This window comes from Scomber japonicus, chromosome 24, assembly GCF_027409825.1.
Source record: "Scomber japonicus isolate fScoJap1 chromosome 24, fScoJap1.pri, whole genome shotgun sequence".
Classification (NCBI taxonomy): Eukaryota; Metazoa; Chordata; class Actinopteri; order Scombriformes; family Scombridae; genus Scomber; species Scomber japonicus.
In genome coordinates, this window is record NC_070601.1 from 8,751,055 (window position 1) to 8,773,033 (window position 21,979).

At 39.1% G+C, this 21,979-nt stretch overlaps 1 protein-coding gene across 2 annotated transcripts in view; it reads left to right on the forward strand.

Annotated features, from left to right (window-relative positions):
- ptgfrnb (prostaglandin F2 receptor inhibitor b) overlaps positions 1-21,979 on the forward strand; it is a 62,460-nt gene that overhangs the window by 22,929 nt on the left and 17,552 nt on the right. The window contains exons 6-11 of one of the 2 annotated variants that reach the window (XM_053314557.1): positions 10,527-10,673; positions 10,769-10,929; positions 11,126-11,246; positions 12,073-12,292; positions 12,389-12,576; positions 18,692-18,814. In XM_053314557.1, coding sequence (XP_053170532.1) covers positions 10,527-10,673; positions 10,769-10,929; positions 11,126-11,246; positions 12,073-12,292; positions 12,389-12,576; positions 18,692-18,814 — 960 coding nt within the window. The remainder of the gene's footprint in view (positions 1-10,526; positions 10,674-10,768; positions 10,930-11,125; positions 11,247-12,072; positions 12,293-12,388; positions 12,577-18,691; positions 18,815-21,979) is intronic. The other variant, XM_053314558.1, reaches the window with a different exon arrangement.

Consider the following 21,979-nt stretch of genomic DNA (forward strand, 5'->3'; position numbering starts at 1 on the left):
GAGCACAAGCGTTTCTTTATCCAACACTGTTTGACATGTCACAGTAGGAAAAGCACAGGTGTTAATTAATGATAGCTGAATTCCATTTAGCTACCTCAGTTCCAGGTTCCTGGTCATGCATGCCTTCATTTTAAATGTCTGTTGCATGTATTTGCATGAATGGCAAGTGACCACTCATTACAGAGAGTGTATGTCATATGTGACTGTAGCAGTATAAGGCATTATTTGCATTACACATGGAGCTTTGTCTAGTTTGGCCACATCAAACCTGTCCTAGATGGTTGAAGCATGAACAGTAGCATGTGCATGTACAGTGTAAATATGGAATAATGCATTTTTAATTGCATTTTTACAACAGTGACAACTAAAGTTTTACCTGCAAGAGCTTCCTGTTTCAGCTAGCCTTAATTGCATGTGTACCTTTGCATAGAGATTTTTTTTTTCATCAACTTCTCTTAAAAAAACTAGCAACTATAACAGTCAAGATGTTTTGATAGCAGCATACATTGGAATCATGGGAGGTGTAGTTGTTGTATTTCCACCTGACAGTAGAGGAGATATGCAGAACTGATACCAGCTTTTAATTTTAGCATTTCTTTAACCAGGGTAGTTTCAAAAGAGAGCAATGCTGTTTCACATGAGAAACATGCTGACATGCACATTTTTAAAAAAACAAATAAGGCAAACCACATGCTCACATTGGCTACTGTAACTTGTTTCCAGCCCAAATTAGACCAAAACATTTTATTGAAACTGACATCAGTCAGTCTCAGAGGATGGTGCACAGTGTGAGTGCTGGTTGAAATACATCCTGTATGTCAGCTGGAGCCTTTAGTTAAAATAACAGCCATCTCTTCTAGATACACACACAGTTTCCAGAAGCCTTCAGGATCCATGTTACATTTAGAAATATCAACCAGGCTTTGTGGACACACACACACACACACACACACCACAGCATTAGTGAGAGGCTACAGCTGAAATATCAAGGAATGATCAAGAGGATTTCATCAATCTCTGCTCAGTGTGTGTTTACATGGATGATAATGTGCACATGTTATCTGCATACATATATATAAGTGTGTGTGTCTGCAGGGCATTTTACAAGTGTGTGGGTGTGTGTGTGAGTAAAAGTAGGTTTGTTGAAGGGCTTCTCCAGAGAGTAAATGCTACACACACACATACATGCTTCAAACACTGTCTTTATCTCTATGTGTGTGTGTGTGTGTGTGTGTGTGTGTGTGTGTGTCCCACATACTGAGGGTATGAGGCTGTTCTAACTGGTGGAACTCTTACATTTTGGCCTGAGGGTACACATTCCTTCATACTGTGTCTGCTCACACACACACACACACACATACACACACACACACATGCATGCACACACCATGAAAGCAAGATTTCTAATTGACTATAGTGCATATATTTCATCCTTGTTCTTCTTGAGCTTAAACTAAACTGTGTGTGTGTGTGTTTGTGCATGTGTGTCTTCAACCAGTCAGTTCCTATTCTATTGATGTCCGGCCTTGAGCTTGACCGCTCTTCCCACGATGCTTTGCTATAAGCACAGCCGACCAGGAAGCACAAAAACAGTTGGAGAACTTGTTTAGGCCCCCCCCCCCCCACAGCAGGAACATCACACACACACACTCTTAAACAGGGTGTAATTCTTCTCACCCTTGGCTACTCTTCCCCTGTGTGCCTGTTGTTGTGTTAGCTGGGATTGTTGTCGATGGAGCCACTTTACTCAAGAAAGGGACACTTGTGTTTCATGTATTTCAAAGTGTATCAGAATATTTCTGAATATATGAATGAATTTATATTTTAATATTGTGTTGCCAATGCTCTTTGCTCTTATTTACTTAGTATATGGGACTAAGTTTGATACAGTTTTAGTCCCATTTTTCACACCAGCCAACTATTAATGAGAGATCTTAAAAACTGAAATTTGTGTGATATGGTTATGACAGTCTGTAAATCTCTTATATCCTAATAGTGATTCCACTGTAAGGTTATTTTCTATAGCTACAATTTACAGATGTCGCCTAAACGCCTCACATGCAAGATATCTCCAAGGTAGATGCAACAATTTACAGATATCTCCAAATCAGTTACTGCAGCACGCAACAGATTTTATCTATCAGGGCGGGTCTTAATCCACGTAGGCGGGGTGTCAAAGTAGAGCCTATGTATGTATGGGAAATGCTGCTGATTCCCAATGTTAAGGAAATGTTTGTCCCACCTTTATGCACTGTGCTACGTTTTTAACCAAGAGTTGGATGAAGGTGCAAATTTGAGTCAGATTACATGCATTAAGTGTGTGTTTATCCCAGGTGTCTCTATCAAAGGTCAGTGTCCTCAGTGATCTTAGATAATACTGGAAATGATCTCAGTGAGATTCAAAATTTCCATGTCTGAGATCATTTTGGTGGAAAAGCAAAAATCGCTAATGAACAGTTGAATCTGGTTTCTCTGCAGCCGGCATGGCCTCGTGTTGCAAATTCAGTGATATGAGCAGACCTCTGTACAGTCCAGCTGCTCCTCCACACTGAGAGGTCACACCCCCCTACTCCTCTGGAAGGGCTCCAGGATGACTGATATGAAACCCTGAGATCTCGGTGCAGACACCCTGGAGGGAGGGTCTCTAATGGTCAGGTGGAGCTGGAGGAAATTACTAGAGAGAAGGATATACAGTAAAGGAGCATGATTTGGTCTTCATACAGCCTCATATACATTAAAGCTGCATTAGTCAATAGTTTTTTTTCATAAACAATGGATCTCATAAAGGGTGACAGATGTTGCACTAACAGATAATTATGCTGCTCCCCTAAGCTCTACAGTAAATAGCTTTTTAGCCTCTTTTAGCTCCTTTTGGTTTTCCATCCTGCACATTTGACTCCTATCAACCTCGCACCCAGCAGCAGCAGCCGCAGGCATTACTATGCTCACTGCACATCAAACAGCAAACATGCAAAGTAAGCAACTAGCCTATGAAAATGCTACTAATTAACATTTTCATCTTTTGTACGTTTTGCTTAAACAGGAACTATCATGCTTTTTGTGATGATCTGTTATTTTTGTGTTATTTTGGATGTTAAATGTCAGTGTTAAAGATGGTCAAAGGACTGCATAAGGAGCCACACACACTAAGATAAATAATTTTAGAAACTGTAAATCATGCAAATATATTCCAACAGAGCTCCAGAATATTAATATAGAGCTGGTAATGTGCATGATGCTGTATGTCCCCTTTAATATTCAGTTTGGAACAAGACACCTGGTGACTGTAGAAGCCAAGCACTTTGACCAAAACCTGCTTTTTAGAAATCTCTTCACTGTGTACTTATGTTCATAGAGTGTGTGGGACAAGCATGTAATCATTCTCAGCGTTAGGTCGGTGTTAACTGTAAAGTATTTGACGCAGCATTGACTTGTTAAAAACCACAAATTATTCTTCCCCAAAGAAACCATTTTAAGATGCTTCCAGCAGCTTGCAGCCAGTTTTCCTAAACTCACAAAAATCCATCCTTCAGAAAATTAAAGCAGCTAAATTAAGGAGGTTGTGCAGAGCCACGGGCTGTGTGAAGCCTCAGTTTGTGGTTTGATGTTTAGTATGTACTGTACACTGTTCAGCGCAAGAGCCTCCACCTTCTTTCCCACTTACCACTGTGATTTGTTTGTGTGGAGGAAATGTTGGCATGATTTTTCAAGATGCTTCCTCATCTATTATTTGATGAGTATTCATTATTTAGCCTTTGTATGTCTTACAGTATGCTTAGACAGATGTGGCTAATTTCTCACTTTGAACATCTGCCTAACATGTAGCATGAACGGTATGCATTGTTATACTCATTAATATTTCATTTTTAAATGTAAGTAAGAAATACATCCCACCCCTCTCAATGGGATTACATACTTTTTTCTTCATTGCACTGTTACTGATTATAGATGTATAGGGATGGTTGGCTGGCTCTGATATTTTTCCAATCAATCAATCAATCATGTGTTTATTGCAATGATAGTTATAACAGAAGCATGATATGAGTAGTACCAGATTACTGTAATCTGACTGCACTCACAGTAATCAGATTACATGTTGTTTCAGCTGTTATGTAGAGAGTACATCTGTTCAGTGTGTGTCAGCCTGTGCTTCCCCTCCGTCCTGGGAATCACAGAGTGTTGACAGAAACAGGGAACAGCTCGAGTGGCTTATTCATATCTGGTTTTCCTATCACACTCACATACTCTCACACATACCGCACAAACAGGCTTGCACACTCCGGTGAAACCAGAGCGTCTCACGTGCCTTGGGTTGTTTTGGCAAAATACGACATTCTTCTGCTCCTGGAAACGGCTGATGCTGCTATGGTTGGGAGTTCAATTCCCTGCCCGGCTCATTGGCACAGTGGCTGCCAAGGTTAGTGGTTCACTTCCCGCTCCTCTGCTTGTTATCGCCGTATTATTAACATGGCAGGCAGCCCACCTGTAAATGAGCCGGTGCAGAAACCACTGACCAAACACGTTCCAGTGAAAGGCCGGCTTCACGCCTGCCGGACCCCCCCGCAGGAACACAACCGCTGGAGGCTGCACTTCAGAGCGTCTGTGTGTGTTCTGTGATGTGAGGACGAGAGGTCACACGTCTTACATTTCAAACACTCCATAGGATCAGGATGTTTTGAGCATACATTTAAAGGCATTATGAACTTTTTTTTTGTGTGTGTGCGCTTCAGAACTGGATTAACCCGCTAACTTTTATTCAGGCTCAGAGACAAATGGTTTATGATTTCTGTAAAAGCCATGTTTATTTGAAAAGCTGTAGGAGGCTCATACAGCTTGCCTCAAAGTACTGTACATCACCCTCATTTCCCTAAATCTCTTTTTAAAGGAGCTGACCAGTGCCAAGTTGGAATGATCCATTGAGTCATAATGGCTGCTTTTATGGGAAATTCCTCAGGTTGAAATAAACCAGAACTGTCTTTTTAAGATTAGGTGGAAATGAAGTGCTATAGTCGGCTGTAGCGCTGACTGCAATGCCCCCAGTTTGCAATCCAGAAGGAGACTTATGTTGTAAATCATTTCCAAAGTATCTCTTCCTTCATTTCCTTCCATGTTGCTTATCTAACAAGCCTCCCAAAAATGTGGGAGCGTATCTGATGTGCACCTCCCCAGAAATGTAACAACGCACAGGGGCTATGGTGGTTAAGAAGACACTGGATAAGGGCGGCAAGAAGAGTGATCGGTCAGCTCGGGCCGCTCATGTTTTCCCCTACGAGTCTCTGATGCCTGTTGAGATTGTTTTAAAGTCAAGACGACATAAAGAAGAAAGAAGGCTCAATTATCTTTTTTTTTTTTTTCAGTAAAAGACGTCAGCTCACACCAAGCAAAGACATGTCGCACTCCGAATCAACAGAAATATAACCATAGTGTCCCATCTTCAGTAATGAATCAAAAACGTCCCTACACTGCTCTAATTACAAAGTTAATTAAATCAAATCAATAGTTTTACTGTGAGGAATACAGTCTAATCACAATACAGCTTAATCACATTTGATACATCATCAGTCCAATCCAGCACTTACTATAACTCAAAAGATCAAACTAACCTGGTACTTTTATGGCCCCTGAGTATCAGGGCCACAGGGCAGTTGCCTGCTTTGCCTTATTGTTAATCCAACATCGGTGGTTAGTAGTTTTTTTTTTTTTTTCTAAATTGAACAAGCAGCATATTTTCTAATTTTCTGCACTTTGAAAAGCAGATAAATAATGACTGCGACATCATAACATGTAAAACATAGCATTTAGTAGCAAATGAAATTGTCCCGTCTGTATTAATGGCAAACTAAGAGTGTCTAACTGAGAGTAGCTTCTTAAAATGACCACATAGTGTATGCAGTATGATGCAGATGAAAGCAGCTTGTTGTGTTATTGACATTGACCTATTTTTTCCTCACTCTGCCTCTCCGAGCCACTCGCAGACACACTCTAATAGAGCCTTTCTTCTTCTTCTTCTTCTTTTTTTTTTAAAGCTTGTTTTTGCACAATTTCTGCTCTGCTAAACTCTACAGAGTGCCGAGTGTCAGGAGGAGCAGTTCACCCTCCCAGTCAGTAGTGAGGACATGTGACTGCGAGGTCAACAGTAGCAGTGGCTCTTAAATTTGGGATTTAGGTTTTTTTTAATAATGACAGGAATCTACAGGATTTGGGATAGTGATATATTGTAATGTCATACTGCACTGATCTGCCACATTTTCAGGATATTTATTTAACATCTGTCAAAATTTACCCAGCAACTGTTTTCTTAATGTATGACATAAATAATATGTTAACTACTAATTAATTTTCTTTCAACTAATCAATAAAGCTCTACATTGCTTGTGTTTGATTAACCAATAAAATGTAAGATTTAAGAATGTACTTAACTCTTTAAATAATTTTAAAAAACCTTCTAAATTAGATTAAATGGCTAATTTCAGTAGCTTTTAATGATTTTAAATATTCAAAGGTTTTTGCTGTTGTGAATCACTAGACTAGTACTGTAGCTGTCCTGAATGGCTTTTAGTCTTATTGCAAGCACCCTTAATAATATTATTAATCATGCTGTCTCAATTTCAAGGTCTTAATTAGGGCTTGAATACAGTTAAATACTCTTAAGATGTTAAAAGTCTTTGAAGTTTTCAGATATTCTTTAACATTTTAAGCAGTTATTTGGTCTTCTGATTGGTCAGAAACGACTTTACGACTAAAAGCTTCATTTGATTGAACTTTAAGGCTTATTTTTATTGTTATGCTGGAATTTTAATACAGTCTTGTAAGAAATGTTCCACTCTGGGGGGTAAAAAAAACTACATAGCAAATGTATTTATAGAAATTTGGCACAAAATATCAGTGGAAAAAAATTCAGTGTCACTGTTGGCTCGTCATATATGAACGTGTGTAACGCAGCGTGCTGTTTTACTGTATCTGAGCTCTAGAACTGGTGACGTGAGCCTGTGTTGCTCCACTAAAAAAGGCATCATTTCAGTGTGAGAGAGACAGACATACAGTGAGAGAGAGCCCTGCGTGGTTAATTGGCAGGGAAGTGTGTGTGTGTGTGTGTGTGTATGTGAGTAAGTGTGTGTGTTACAGCAGATGGTGACAGTGCATGAGTCAGTATGTGTGTGTGTGTGACGTCCAGTTGACATCATGCAAACCCCCTCCTTTGCCAAACACACATACATGCACACATAGAGTTGCATGGACTCTTAAAATTCATAGTGTCTCTATTGTGACGTGTGTGTGTGTGTGGTTTGTGTTGCTGACTACTTATATCTTAACATATATTTCTGTGTGTGTGTGTGTGTGTGAGTATGAGGGGGGTATCTCACAGTTAGGCAAGTGGAAATCTTTGTGTGTGTGTGTTTCTTGTTAATCGACGCGTAAAGGTGCAATCTGGATGTCTGACTGAGAGGACCTGCCTCACCACCTACACACACACACACACACACACACACACACACACACACACACACACACACTATTAACACTGTGATACACACCTTATCTCACACAGTTAAACTGTTATTTCAGGCCTATTTCTGTTGTCTCTATCACACAGCTCTATTTCAGGACCAAACCACTTCAAAAAAAAAAAAAAAAAAGAAAAAAGGAGATTCACTTTGTAATTGTCTGGTGCTGCTGGATTGTTGTAAAGCGACAAAACCTGGCAATGACTGATGAAAGTAACGCCCCGCTGGGATGGGATTCATTTCTCTTGAGGTAGCACAGTAACTCTAATTATGACATTATTATGTTTGAGTTGTTGTTCGATATCTACAGGGCTCTGATTCCCCCAGCGAGCCATAAGCATTCATTTCAGCCCCTCTTAGTTAGTGAACATACTGTGGGCTAATGCAGAGCTGCAAATGATATCAAAGTATGAACAGAAAAACAAGCTACATGTTCTTTTATTCTATGTTATGCTGCTATTAGAAAGCAGAAAAAGGAATTTATAAAAAGATAAAATTGATTATGCGTCTGAAGGTCACCAATTTAATTCAAACAGGAGCCAGTTGCACCTGCTGTTCCTAAATTCAAACGCAGCCTGGTTATAACGTCAGAGAAGTAGAGGTGTATATATCACTGGATTAAAACCAGTTACACCACACAAACTAGTTCTTGCATAGAAATCTACTAACTGCCAGTTGTTACATATATGGTGTATAGTATTGACATATCTTACATGCAAACTGTCACTTTTCAATATCAAAGAATACTTAGGAAAATTAAAATTCCAAAAACCATGCAGTTAGTTTCATAGTTAGTATATTTGAGACCTGGCTCAGCCCTGAGAAGGGTGTGGATTTTGGAGTTGAATGGAAATGAATTGAATAGGGAGAACAAAAAAGGAGGTGTGGGTCTGCATGTGGATAAAAGGCTCAATTATAAGGTAGTGGTAAAGCGTGACAACTGCTATTGATGATGTGCTGGAACGCATTACCATAGAAATCTGCATGGAGGAGAAAAAAAAAAGAAAGATGTAATTGTTAGCTGTGTATATATAGAGCACCTGGATCCAGTATTGAAATGTTGGATAGTTTGAGAAGATAAAGAAGAAAGTTTTGTTCAAGGTGGGGGATTTCCATATTAACCCATTAAATTCTAACAAAGACATAATGACTGATGAGTGATGAGTTCATTGATGCTGTGTTTAGTGTGAGTCTATATCCGCTGGTCAAAGCCTAGCAAGATAATATCACACTGTGCTACTCTAATGGACAATATATTCATGAATAACACATAGTGAGCAGGCTGCTAATGAATGATAGCAGTGATAGCCAGTTTTTATGATCTACAGTATGATTATGAAGAAAGAGAAGGATGAAAATACAATTAAATACATGAGAGTGAGATGGGAATAATCTATAAATGCACTTCGAAGTAATTTTTTATAACACAAAACTGGGTGGGGGAGGGGGGTGTATGAAGATTATATTAACAAAGCCTGTGAAACATTTCTAAAAATATTTAAATCATTATCTATAAAAAAATAACACTCCAATAAAACAATAGGAAGCAAAATTATCCGGATAGGCTGTGGATCACAAAGGGATTACATAATGCCTGTAAAAAAAAGAATAACCTATATAGAGAATTTCGTAAAATATAAAACAATGGAGGCAGAATATAAATATAAAAGATACAAAAATAAGTTAACTAATATTATGAAGATATGCAAAAAGGAATATGGAGATGGAGTGTGGAGGCTGTTGAGGATTGCAGAGATAGAAATGTGAGAGCTTTAAAAGAAAAGAGAATTATCGACATTGTTAGCAAGTGTAAGAATAAAACAAAATTGATATGACTTAATTCAAGAAAGCCACTGATGGTGTTATAAACCCACTAACTTACATCCATAACTTATCCCATTATATAAAGTTGTGGATAGACATCACTTTACCACTTAGAGGCCTGTATCTTTACTTCTGCACATCTTACTAGAATAACTGCATACTGGAAAAACATGGATTTAGTACCCACACATTGAGTTGTGTGTATGGCATTAATGAGTTAATAGAAAAACTAAAATTTGATACCATTGATCACACAATTAATAAGAAACCGGCAACAGTGTAAAAAACATATATTGTATATTATAGATATTACTTGTGGAGTACCTCAGGAGTCAGTATGCAGCCTGAGATCATTAGTTTTATATTGAATTTCAAATAACAGTCATGTATTTCCTCATTGAAGTTCAAATCTCGTCTCGTGCATGTGTCGCAGTTCAGGAAAAAAACCAGACCCATCCTGGATCATAAAGTATTGTACACTTAGTATTGTTCACTTGTATTTGATTTACTGTGTTGAGGTGTGGGGGCAATATGTATAAAAGCTCCTTCCAATCATTATGCATACTACAAAAAAAAAAGTGCCATAAGGATAGTAAACAAAGCAGGATATCGTGAACACACTAACAAGCTGTTTCTGAAGTCACCTGCTTTGAAGTTCATGGATCTGGTGAAATTTAAGACTACACAAACAAAAGCATAAAGCAAGAAATAATGTTCTTCTTGGCAGCAAGTAAAAAATGTTCTTGAGAGGAAAAATCTTAAAAGTATATGTTTCAATTTGTGTGGTGACTATGGTCTGGGTAAAGAAATCAATGACCATACCTTCCGTTTCTAAAGCTGTTGTACTCTGTAGTGAAGTACAATACCTTGCCTTTCAGCAGCAGTTGTTGGGCTTCACAAAGGTTTTAGGTTGGGCTTTGGTTTCTTTCTTTAGGCCGCGTCTTGTTTTTGTGGCGTGTTGTCGAGTACTGACAAGCGTGTCATGGTTTCACATTCAACCGCTTTCTTGTCTCACCTCAGCTCCACCCTCTTTGTCCATAGTAGGATTATGTTGCTTCAGTAGCTGTCAAAGATGGTGATGAGCACTAATACAAAGCTTCAAAATGACAGACGGTTAATGTTATTATAAAGAAGATGACCCACTAAAACCCAAATGACTTGAGTTAAGAATACTATACAATCTCCTTTTCTCCACAGAACCGAGCTTCTCGCTGGCCCTCGAGCCCATCCTGAGTCCCCAGATGACCGCTGAACCCACAGAGCTGGCATGTCATGTGACCAACATCACGCACCTCCCCACTGGAGGCCGCCTGGGCGTGACCTGGGAGCACTCCGCACTTCCTGGTACACTTACTTTAGTCATTAACGTTTATTCTTTATAGACCAGAAAACTAAATTGTCATACTCTATAGACATTTAATCTGTCCAATCACCTGCAGGTATAGGGGATGATCCTCAGGATACGAATCCCATCGGTACCTTGGACGGCAAGGGGAACCTGTTGCCGGGGGCGAAGTATTCTGATAGGCTGAAGAGCGGTGTGATGTCACTGAGCCGAGTTCAGCCCAACACATTCAAACTGCAATTTCTGCGCTCACAGGTAGCAACAAGGGTCAATTCTGCATTACTATACCTATGATGGCCAGATTATAGACACACATTTTAGAACAGGGTGTCATTTTTTTAATTTAAGTTCAAACAGTAGTTGTTAAAAAAAGCTTTAATTCTTACTGAGAATGCCCTGATATAAGAACATACTAATGTTATGCTGATGGCTTTTCTCTGTGTGTCTGTAGGAGATCGACATGGGCGAGTATGTTTGCAAAGTGTCAGCGTGGACAATCAGCAGCCAGGGTGACATGGTGAAGACTGCCGAGTACGAGAGCTCGCCGCTGACTGTTCGATGGGATACCAAACGTATGGAAACTTTATTCATATGCCCTCCTGTATTCACTACGCACCTGCTCTAATCTAGACTTTATAACAACTTGATTGATTTTTAATCTGGATTTTTGGTTAGTAAGAATGAGTCTGTCCTTGGATCATGCTTGCAAATGGTAAAAAGTTTGTGATTAGCACTAAACAAACAATGATTTTTATTATCCATCAATCTCAAATGATTGCTGTGTCTGTAAATTGTTAGAAAGGAGTGAAAAATATCTGTTTGTAATTTTGTGCAGTTTACAGTGAGGTCTTTTTAATGTGTTGTTTTGTCCTATCAACAAGCCAACAGAAAACCATCAAACTGTCACATTTGAGAAGCTGCAGGCTGTAACCTAACATTTATCTCCAGGGCGTATTGGCTAATGTAATGATGTATTTTGGGAAGAAATTCAGCAAAATTGAAACATTAACTCATGTTCGTAATTAAAAAAAGCTGTGATATGCTGGCACCCAGTCATGAAGTCTGTTGAGTTTTATGAATAAGCTCCAGACATCGCAGCAAAATTCCTCCACACAACAGACCTCTTGTTGTCTCCTCCTCTCTCTTATTCTCAAGACACACACACTTCCTCTCTATTTCAGTCCCGCTTGCTGAACTTAGTGCCCTCAATTTAGCTAATTGAACCATGATGTAACTACATCTCTCTGTGCCTGTGTGAGTCTGCTTTGAATCAGAATAAGTTCATGGCGCTTATCTCTACTTGTCGGGGATTTCCCCCCTCGCTCGCTCTGGCGGGAACAATGATGTTCTTCTTGAAGTTGATTGAATGATTAATCGATTGATTGGCGGTCTTTCCAGGTCCAACTCTAAACGTGGTGGCCAAGCGCACCCGTGAAGCTTCAGTGGGCGGGGCTACGTTTGAGATGAGCTGCACCGTATCCACTGAGAACCTCGGGGAGGCGGGCTACTCAGTGCTCATCCAATCACAAGACAATCTGGGGAGCGCCACGAGAACCATCATGACCCTCAGCCCCGATAATGTTGTGCAGCACGGAGGAGCCACGGACCCCAACAGGAGGTACGTACCTGGTCACAAACACTCACACTCAAACTTTTAAGTGATGCACTGTCTTCATGTTATTAAATATGCATCTCTCTCTGTCTGTTTACTCAGAGACAGTCTGGTCCTGACTAAGTCTGGTCCAGCAGAGTTTCGATTTCGACTGGCAGGCGTCCAGTTGTCTGATCGAGGTTTCTACTGGTGCGACATCACCGCATGGACAAAACAGCAGCCAGGGCAAGCATGGACCAAAGCCACCAGCTCCGAGTCTAACAAAGTCAGGATTGACTTTCAAGAAAATGGTGAGTACATGAGTGTATTTGGTGTTCATCTTTCCACACTGGGTGTCAAAAGTGTTTTAGTAAGTCGTAAAAAATGAAAACTTCTCCTATTAGTGAGCTGGGAATTCAATGAGCTGGCCAAGCATCTGGAGGTACAAGTCCTACCTTGTTAGGGAGCTGGATTTGCCAGATCATGACATCATGAGTTTCCTCTGAGGATTCTTGCATGATGTCAGTAATCCAGCTGCCTCGCAAGGTAAGACATCGATAGACAGTGATAGATGGTTCATCCAATCACGTGCCAAGTAGTTTTTGAAAGTATCTGCCCTTTCTCTGCACTTCTCAGCTGGCTATATGTAATAAACCATCTGGCGCTTTAGGTTAGTAATGATTGGCCACTCACTTCAATAGATAATAAAGTTATGTTTGCAACACTTAGAAGGGTGTGACATTTTCCCAAAACCCACAAGACTGCATACATAACTTTTGGAGAGACAAACTCTAAGTCCCACAGAGCATTGCATTAAAAAGACATCAAATCAGCTTCAACAAGTTTCTCTGCACTTCTAAGTGATGTAAAATAAGACAATCTATAACTGTATACTCTGCTTTTTAAGCTATTTTACTTCACTGAATCAGTGAAAACCAGACACTCCCCTGTTGTGGTTTTAATAAATAGATGAATATCCAAAATCTTTACGAACATAAAGAGATATGTGTTTGATATTGAAATATAGAAGAACACAATGTGACATAAAGATCGCCCACCCCTTTGAATAATGATGTGAAGAAGTAAAATGTTGACATTTTTGGGACCAAGGTTTGTAAAACAGCTGGAATCAATTCACTTTTGAAATTTGCATCCATTGTGAGTCAGTTCAGCATATCACATAGTGTTATATTTTATTAGTGTTTTCAAAGCTGAAGCATTGTGAACACGCAACAACATTTCATGCCTCTGGCTGTTTGCTGTGATTGAAGGGGCTCATGGGTACTGTAGTGTCAGAGTAAGTGGCATACCAATAGATATAATAAATGTTATTCTTAGAAATAAGTTGAAACATGTCTAACATACAAACATATAACTATAACTAATTGATTTAAATAATTTTCACTTGTAAATTGAGAGTGAAAGCGGCTCTTTGTGCTCGGGTAATAACATTTCCTGAAAGTAGGCTGTGTATACAGAACACAAAGAGAAGATTAAACACTGTCGTAAGATTCATCATTAATTTAAACAACATTCAATCACTTATTCATTTTCATAACAGTTTGAACAAATACCACAGTATAAATCTCCTCCTCGCAATTATCCTGGAAATCCTGGAGTAATTGTCTATTAATAGATAAATGTATGCGCTTCTGTTCTGTACATTTCTACACACACATCCTCCACCCACACACCGTTAATGACAACCAACACAAAGTGCGAAAATAAGGATACACACACACACCTTAAGCCCTTTTGACGCCCACCACCGCCACTGGCCTACTTAACTTTCTTTGATCTGACTGGGAAGTGTGAGACGGGAGGAGGAACAGAAACAGTAGCGTCAGAAAGGAAACCGAGGAAGACGAGGGAGGCGACAGTGAGGAAGAGAAAGAGAAGGGAGGTGGTGGTGAAGTGGACCGAGGAGGAGGGGAAAGTGGGAAGGATGACAAGGGGCAAAGGGTGAGAGAGGGATGGAGGATAGCGGAAGGGTGGAAAAGGTGGAGGTATAGGGAGAGGAGGAGGTGACGATGCTAAAAAGGGGGACGGAAGAAGATGATGGGACTGACTGGAAGAGTAACTAAGCAAAATGGTAGAGGAAAGGAAAGGAAGTGTAGAGAAGTTTTAAAAAAGATGTCAAGATTAAATACAATGATCAAGTGTTGAGTTTTTAGTATTGAGTTCATTCCAGAATTTAGGGCCAAAAACAGCAAAGGCAAAAAAATAAAGATTGGCACACATGTAGTAGTGATGGCGCCATCCAATAAGTGACCAGAGCTTACACTACAGAAATGCCAAAAATATGTTTTTACAAATGTGTTTTTAGTTGGAGTCGTGTCTGTTATCATAAAACATTGTTGGACATGATTTGCTGGCATCAGATAGACAGAAACAAATCCGTTAAGTATCACAATGCAGGCTTTATTCAGTAGTTAGCTCAGTACAGAATTATTAGAAGCAGAATTCTGTAAATGATAGTAAAGTTGTTTAAAGTCTCATTCCGCTCAAAAGTATATGTTGGATGTATTCGCTTCAATGTACAGATGTGTGACAGATGAGCGCAGTTTGACATTAGAAAGCTGTTTCCACACTCATATGCTGAACGTGCTCACCTTAAAGCCGAGTCGAAGGCGTGTGATCAAGTGTGATGTGAAAAGTAGAAACCTGCAGTGCACAAACACAGAGAACAGAGTGAATGTACTTGGTTAATTCACCGGTACCCTCTAAACACTGTGGAGTAATGTGCCCTGCCTATTTTTGTTAATCATCCTTTTGTAGCAGATGGATGCAGCATTTTTCAAAACACCTGAAAGAAGTTTGAAAGGAAAGGCTGTGGGAGCAAGGAGACGATGCAGTAAAACAGAAAGATGAGGGCAAAGCCAGAGAAAAGATGAAGGAAAAAAAAAGAAAAAGCTAGACTGAAGAATATCTTGTTGTATTTTTCTCTGGGGAGGACAGGAGCCCTTGAGCATTACTTCCACTTTCTGTTTCTCTCTCAATCGCCATTTTTCCTCCCCCGTTCTCTCCACCATCCTTTCACTCTCTCACCCCAACTGTCTCCCCCTACCTCTCTCGCCCCTCCCTCCCTCTCTCTCTGGGACATCTTCAAAGTGAAGCCCTTTGGCCAATCAGCCAGCTGCAGAGATCTGCACCGCTGCTTCTCCTTTTCTTTTCTCTGCTTGTGTGTTAGGGTGTGTGTGTGTCAAACTTCCAAGTGTTCAAGTATGTGCGTCCAAGTCGAACATTTTGAGTTGACCCCACACAGGGCACATACCCTACCACCCCCCACCCCCCACCCCCCCACACACACACGCACATGCATGAACACACTGACACTGTTCAAGCTTCAAAATGAGCAGTTTTTCAAGAATCTCTTATTCTTGCCTTTGGGGACGGAAGCTGTGTGTGTGTGGTGTGTGTTGTGTGTGTTGTGTGTGTGTGTGTGCGTGTGTGTGTGTGCGTGTGTGTGTGTGTGTTACGAGCACATCCACAAACTGGCAAGTATCCCAAGGTTCCAGCTGTATCTTGAATGTTTCAGACGTGTTGTGGTCTTTCTGCCTGTACCGAGGATCTATATGGGGATGTGAAGTCTCACCAGCACATTCACTGTTAAATAATTCAGTGTTTTAAGTGATTTTGTAGACCGATGGCAACATAAATATGAAGTAATATGAAGTGGCCGCAGGATAAAACTGTCATCTTTTGACTAGAGTAAGACCACTATATAGATCTCAAAGGGTGGGAATATCTCTGATGGTTTGGGTCATGATCACAATAGATTATCAAGTCAGTACATTGACAAAGGGGATCTATTGTTTCTCCAATTTGCTGTGTGCCAAACCTTTTAACCACTGAATTATAATAAATGAAGTATGATGTCAACTAGTTCAATCTAACCAATAAAGAAGAAAACAAACAGTGTAGGAGAATGCAGCTTATTTATTTGAAAAAGTTCACTTGAAGAAGTTTTGTAGTGTGTTGGTTGGTCGGCTTGTATGTGAAGGCCTTTCAGCTAGTCACAAAACACTCCACCTGTTGTCTTGCAAAGCTAATTATTAAATTATTAGAAAGTTCTTAAAGTCATTTTTCTGGCAGCATTAAATTATTAACAGTGTATACAAGTCAAGTTGAGTATCGCTGAGAATTAAACATCGTGGAAGCTAAGAATATTTCTTTACACATCCCTGAAGAGTTAGCAGTGTCCTCTTTCTAAAGTTGGCTTTAAAGTTTTGTTTAAAAGCACAAAATCTGTATTTTTACACCCTGGATGCACCCCCCAGATTTCCATATTCTTCTAATAGTTGTTGCTGCAATAGTTTAATCGTATAATATATAGCATAGAGGCTATCTCTCATTTGGAAGTAAGAATAAAGATGCAGGTATGACATAAAAGGTATTAAATCATCTGGTTTGACCCTCTGTTGTTACCATAGTTGTTTGGGGCGTGTTCCCTTTTTGTTATCACTCTTAAATAAATGGTTTACATCATTTGGCTAAACTTCAGACTTTGACATTCTCAGATCTCAGCACTGAAATTAGCGGGTAAATATTATAACCGGTAACCAAACATACTGTAAGATTCATGCTGTAAATTAAAGAGAGTTATTTAAAGAGAGGAACCACCTCAAAAGCTTTTCCCGTCTCGACGGCAGTGAAATTGATGACACGCCAAAACATGTTATCAACATTGAAGACATTATTTTGTAGAGCAGAAGACGAATAGTTTAAAAGGATTGTCACCCAGTCAGACATAATGTGCTCAAACATCCCAACGTTTGGATTGCGGGAGGATGTTCACAGCATCATAGTAAACATGGTCCCCATATGGCAACAGCTGAAAAACACTGCTAGTACAGAGCAAATCTCAATGAAACACCAGTTTTGTAGGAAATTTGAGAATGGACCCTCTGAACTATTTCTTGAATGTTCCTGTTAGACTTTAGAAAGGACTGACTGACTCACTTTGAGCTTCTCCAAGGCCAAGACTCCAAAGGCATATTTCATCTCTGCTGTTTATGCAACCAGAGTGCATGTATTATACAGGGCTTTGTTTGCACATGACAGCACGGTGTAAAGCTGTATCTTGGATGTTATCGGAGACAGTGTGAAACTATCCACACGCTGAAAAACCACACTGACCGCAGCAACACTCACTTTGAGTAACTTTTACACACTTGAACACACCACCTTGATCCCATGAGTTTATTTATAAGAGTTTAAATGTTTAACAGTCAGATGCATCAAAGTTCAGAACAAAATAATCCCAGTAATGGCGGATTGAAATGACATGAGATCAGGATCATTCCTACTGTAATAAACCCCTTCAAAAGTTCCTTCTTGTCAAACACCTTGGTGAAAATGTGACACCTAAATCTATTACTGACTGTTAGCACGCCATGCTAAGCTAGACATTGTCTTCAGTCTGTCTCTCACTCTGTACATTTAGATTATGGACTGAAATTAGGCAAGGCAGTTTTATTTAGGCAGTTTTATTTATATAGCGCATTTCATACCTAATGGCAACTCATTGTGCTTTACATAAAACAGAAACATTAAAACATACAATTAACCCCCCCCCACACACACACACACACACTAATAATAAAAACAAAGTGCAGAAAAATAGAAAGAGAGAAATAAAATGCTAGAATAGAGTATTAAATATAAGATTGCAGCATAAGATAATAATTAGCTTTAAAATCATTAAAATGACATAGAGTGCAAATGAAAGATTAAAATATAAAGTGCTTTAAAAGAGCTCAATCATAAGCACAGGAGAAGAGAAGTGTTTTTTAACCTGGATTTAAAAATGATTTTCTGCTGGTAGTTTGTTCCAGTTGTGTAAAAGCTGCTTCACCATAGTTTAGTTTGTACTCTGGGCTCAACTATCTGACCTGAGTGAGTAGATCTCAGAGCTCTACTGGGTTTATATTCTATTACACACAAAACACATTAAAAAAACCCTTAGTAAAGTCATTTGAAAATAACCAAACCTCCAAGTCCAATTGTAACCCCCAAAAATGATTTGTATCTGTACCGCTGATTTATCTTACTTATAGAGTCTTGCATATGAATTTTATATGAATATGTTGTCATTTGTTTAGGTTTAATTATTCTGAAATGATTTTTTTGCCACAGCTGTTTCTTCCTTGTTGATTTCAGCGTCTCAGAGAAATCTCAGCCTGTGACTTTAAAGCAGTATTTACCATCTGAAAGCCAGAACTCTTATTTTCTCCCAGGAAGCTCACATCTTCCTCGGGGACGTGAATGAGGAATTATAGTACATGTAGGTTTAAAAACAGTCTGCGTTTAAATGAATCCTTTTGATCTTAGCTGAGCTTCTGTGATGTTTGCCGTCTATGTCAAATGTTTTTTTTTTTTTTTTTTTGGATAAAGCTTGTTTGAGCTGTATTGTTGCTATTGCAGGCCCGTCCTTCGCCATCGACATCCAATCAGACTCCAGCACTGTTTATCCGTGGCAGACGGCCAAGATGAAGTGTTCGCTCAGCGTCTCTGGATCTTCACCAAAAACTGGTACAACACACTCGGGTAAATCACACTCACTGCTAAATGTTTCCTCGCATGCCACTCATAGTTCACTATCAGATTCTGTTTCTCTATTGTGTTGCTCTTTTTTTTTTTACACACACACACACACACACACACACACACACACACACATGCATCAGGATAAACAGTCATATCTTTCTTTCACAAACACTTTGTACTTGGGTGGCGTTCTTCACCTGCCAACCTGTCAACAGCACCGCTAATACGAATATGGAGACTTGATCAAACAGACCCACTTTCATTTACACTTTGAACACACACTCATAAAGAGCAGTGAATTCTTCCATTATCTTGTATGGGTGTGTGCTTGCAGCTTGAAATACAGGTTACTGTATTATGCAATGATTAACTTAACTGTTAGCTTTCACATCCATAATTAGCTCTGATAATGAGATCTACTGAGCTTTTAATCAGATTAATCCAGACGGAAGTTAAACAGAAAAAGAAATCAATACAGGCATCATGTCATAAGATAATTTTAGGTTTATTTTGGACCAGAATAAAACAAATGTAGTGAAGTTGATAGGTCTAATACTGTGATTCACTGCAACAAACTGTTTGTGTTTTACATTGCCCTTATTTGGTTGTGGATATTCTAGGTTCCCAGGAATAATTACTCATGTTTGTGACCTCCTGTCCTTTCCTCTTGCAACATCATCATGTACATTTTCCACTGCTGGAAAAAGAAGTTGAAAAGTAGCAATACCTCTAAAACCTTAATTGTTAACTGTTAATCTGAAAGTAATAAGCATGCCTGTAATATAAAAGAAGTGGAGTAAAAATGACAGTGTTTCCCTCAAAAATGCAATAAATTGGAAAACATTCAAGTTCATCATTGCACTCTAGTTGAATAAATGTATTAAATTCCCCACAGATAAGAAATGCTGTTCAAATAAATTAATTAGCAGTAACCTCCATCACTTCTTTCTTCTTTGGCAACCATCTGCAGCGTAACCGCCACTTATCCCCTCCTCACTCCATTCATCTATTTCTCCTTCAGTCTCACCCTATCTTATCTTTCCTCCCTCACTCTAAACATGCATCCATCTTCTATCCTCCCTCCTCTTCCTCATCACACCATGCTCTTTAACTTAAACACATCGCATGACGTCACCCATCGCTCAACGCCTCCCTCGACCCATCTGTCACAGTCTCTTCCTCTAATGTCTTACTTTCACTGTCCAACATGTGTTTTTTATATTACTCCTCATAGAGCAGATAAAAGACATTACAGGCCTCCTTAGTCAGCACTTATATGTGTGTGTGTGTGCTTTGGAAATGATTGTGCACCTCTGCAAACACAAGCAGAGGAAAAGCATGTCCTGTAGTGTTCATACGTATGTGAACATGTTTCTTTGCACCTGTGTCCTTAAAGGAATGTGTGTGTGTGTGTGTGTGTGTGTGTATGTATGTATGTATGTATGTATGTATGTATGCCTGTGATGTATGGGGCCATAAACACATATGTTCACTCACACACAGCTGCACCATGGACAGAAGACCCCCCCTCCCCCTCCTCCTCCCCCAGCATCACAGCTGATAGGGAAGTTACATATGGATGTTTATTATGGGAAGGACGGAGGAAGGAAAGGAAAATAAATGAATATACTCTATTATTATTATTTTTGTTGGCAGTAGACATGTAATAGTGAATATAGCGTTTTTATAAGTAACTAACAATTACTTTCCTCATTGATTAATCATTTAGTCTATAGTCACACTGACACAGTTAACTGATTATTAAAATGATGGCCAATTATCTTTCTTTAAATAATTAATGACCACAGCTCTAATAATTCATCATATTATCAGCTTATAGTGGGAGGTTATGGTATTAAATAGTCTCATAATCCAGTTATGTCTGTAACCCCAGAACAATGTAGGTAAATACAACTTCATTTTAAAATGGACTACTTTCTACTTAAGACAAAGTCCCTACAAAGTGTCTCCAGTAAAGTCTGTCACCCATAGTAACAGGGACATTGTGTTTGTAAAGACATGATGCTGTTGAAATGTTCATTTGTAATCATAATTTTTTCAGTGGTGGCAGAACAAGTTTCTCAAAAATCTACATACAGTACAACTGAAACTAAATGTGTGGTTAAATAGTGCTAGAGGGGAGACATATTTTGTGAGTGTAGTGGGTGAATTAACCTGTTTTATAAATGCTATGTGTTTGTGTTATTCCAGTCTCTTCATCAGGCTACTTACAGTCACTGTGACTCATGTTGCTCTATGGTGTAGGTGTGACATGTGTGTTCTGTGATCAGGTTTCAAGGTAACTAACTGGTCTGAATTTTCGGGAACACACTCTGACAAATCATTTGTCACTCGACAACATGTTTGTGAGTTTGGGACAAAGAGGAACACTTGTTGACGTCGCATTGAATTACTAATGAAGACTGTTCCTAGCCTGAGGAGAAGATGGGCATGCCTGCCTCCCGTCCTGAATCTCAGTAGAACATCTGGTTCCAATTGCCATGCTGTTGAAAGTCTTGTGAGCGATACTTAGAAAATCTGTTCCACACAATACCTGATAGGCTTTTACAAATTACCCTGGTACATTCTTGATAATAGCAGTATGAACCAAGGAAACTAAGGTCTACTTTCCCCCAGAAAAAAAAGTTCATTTAAAAAAAGGAAAATCAGAAATAGTCATTGGTCAATATAAAATCTGTAAGTCTCAGTCATAAGGAAAGGCACTGTTAATAAGAATGACATGATTTCTGTATTTCACAGGGGTTTACAGATCTCTTGTTTACCCTAACACAATAGATTATTAGAGTACTGTTGTAGTTTTACTCCAAAGAATACTAAAGTCTTTCACTTCCTTCTGTGGGTGTGTGTTTGTGGCTTGAAATGCTGGTTAGTTATTGTGTGGTAGATGAGTGACATGTTTATTTTCCTTTCACATCTAAAATAAGATTAGAATATCAGATTTGTATTTAATTCACCCAGATACAAAAAACAAAAGGATAACAAGAAGAAAAAAATCATTACAGCATTATGTCAGAATGCAATTTTTGGCTCATTATTCTTATAAATATAAGGGAAAAGTCTGGTGGTGTTCTCTTAAAGTCAATAACTCCAATGAATATACAAAAAACCAACAATGTGTCTGTATCTCTAAACTCTCTGATTTCC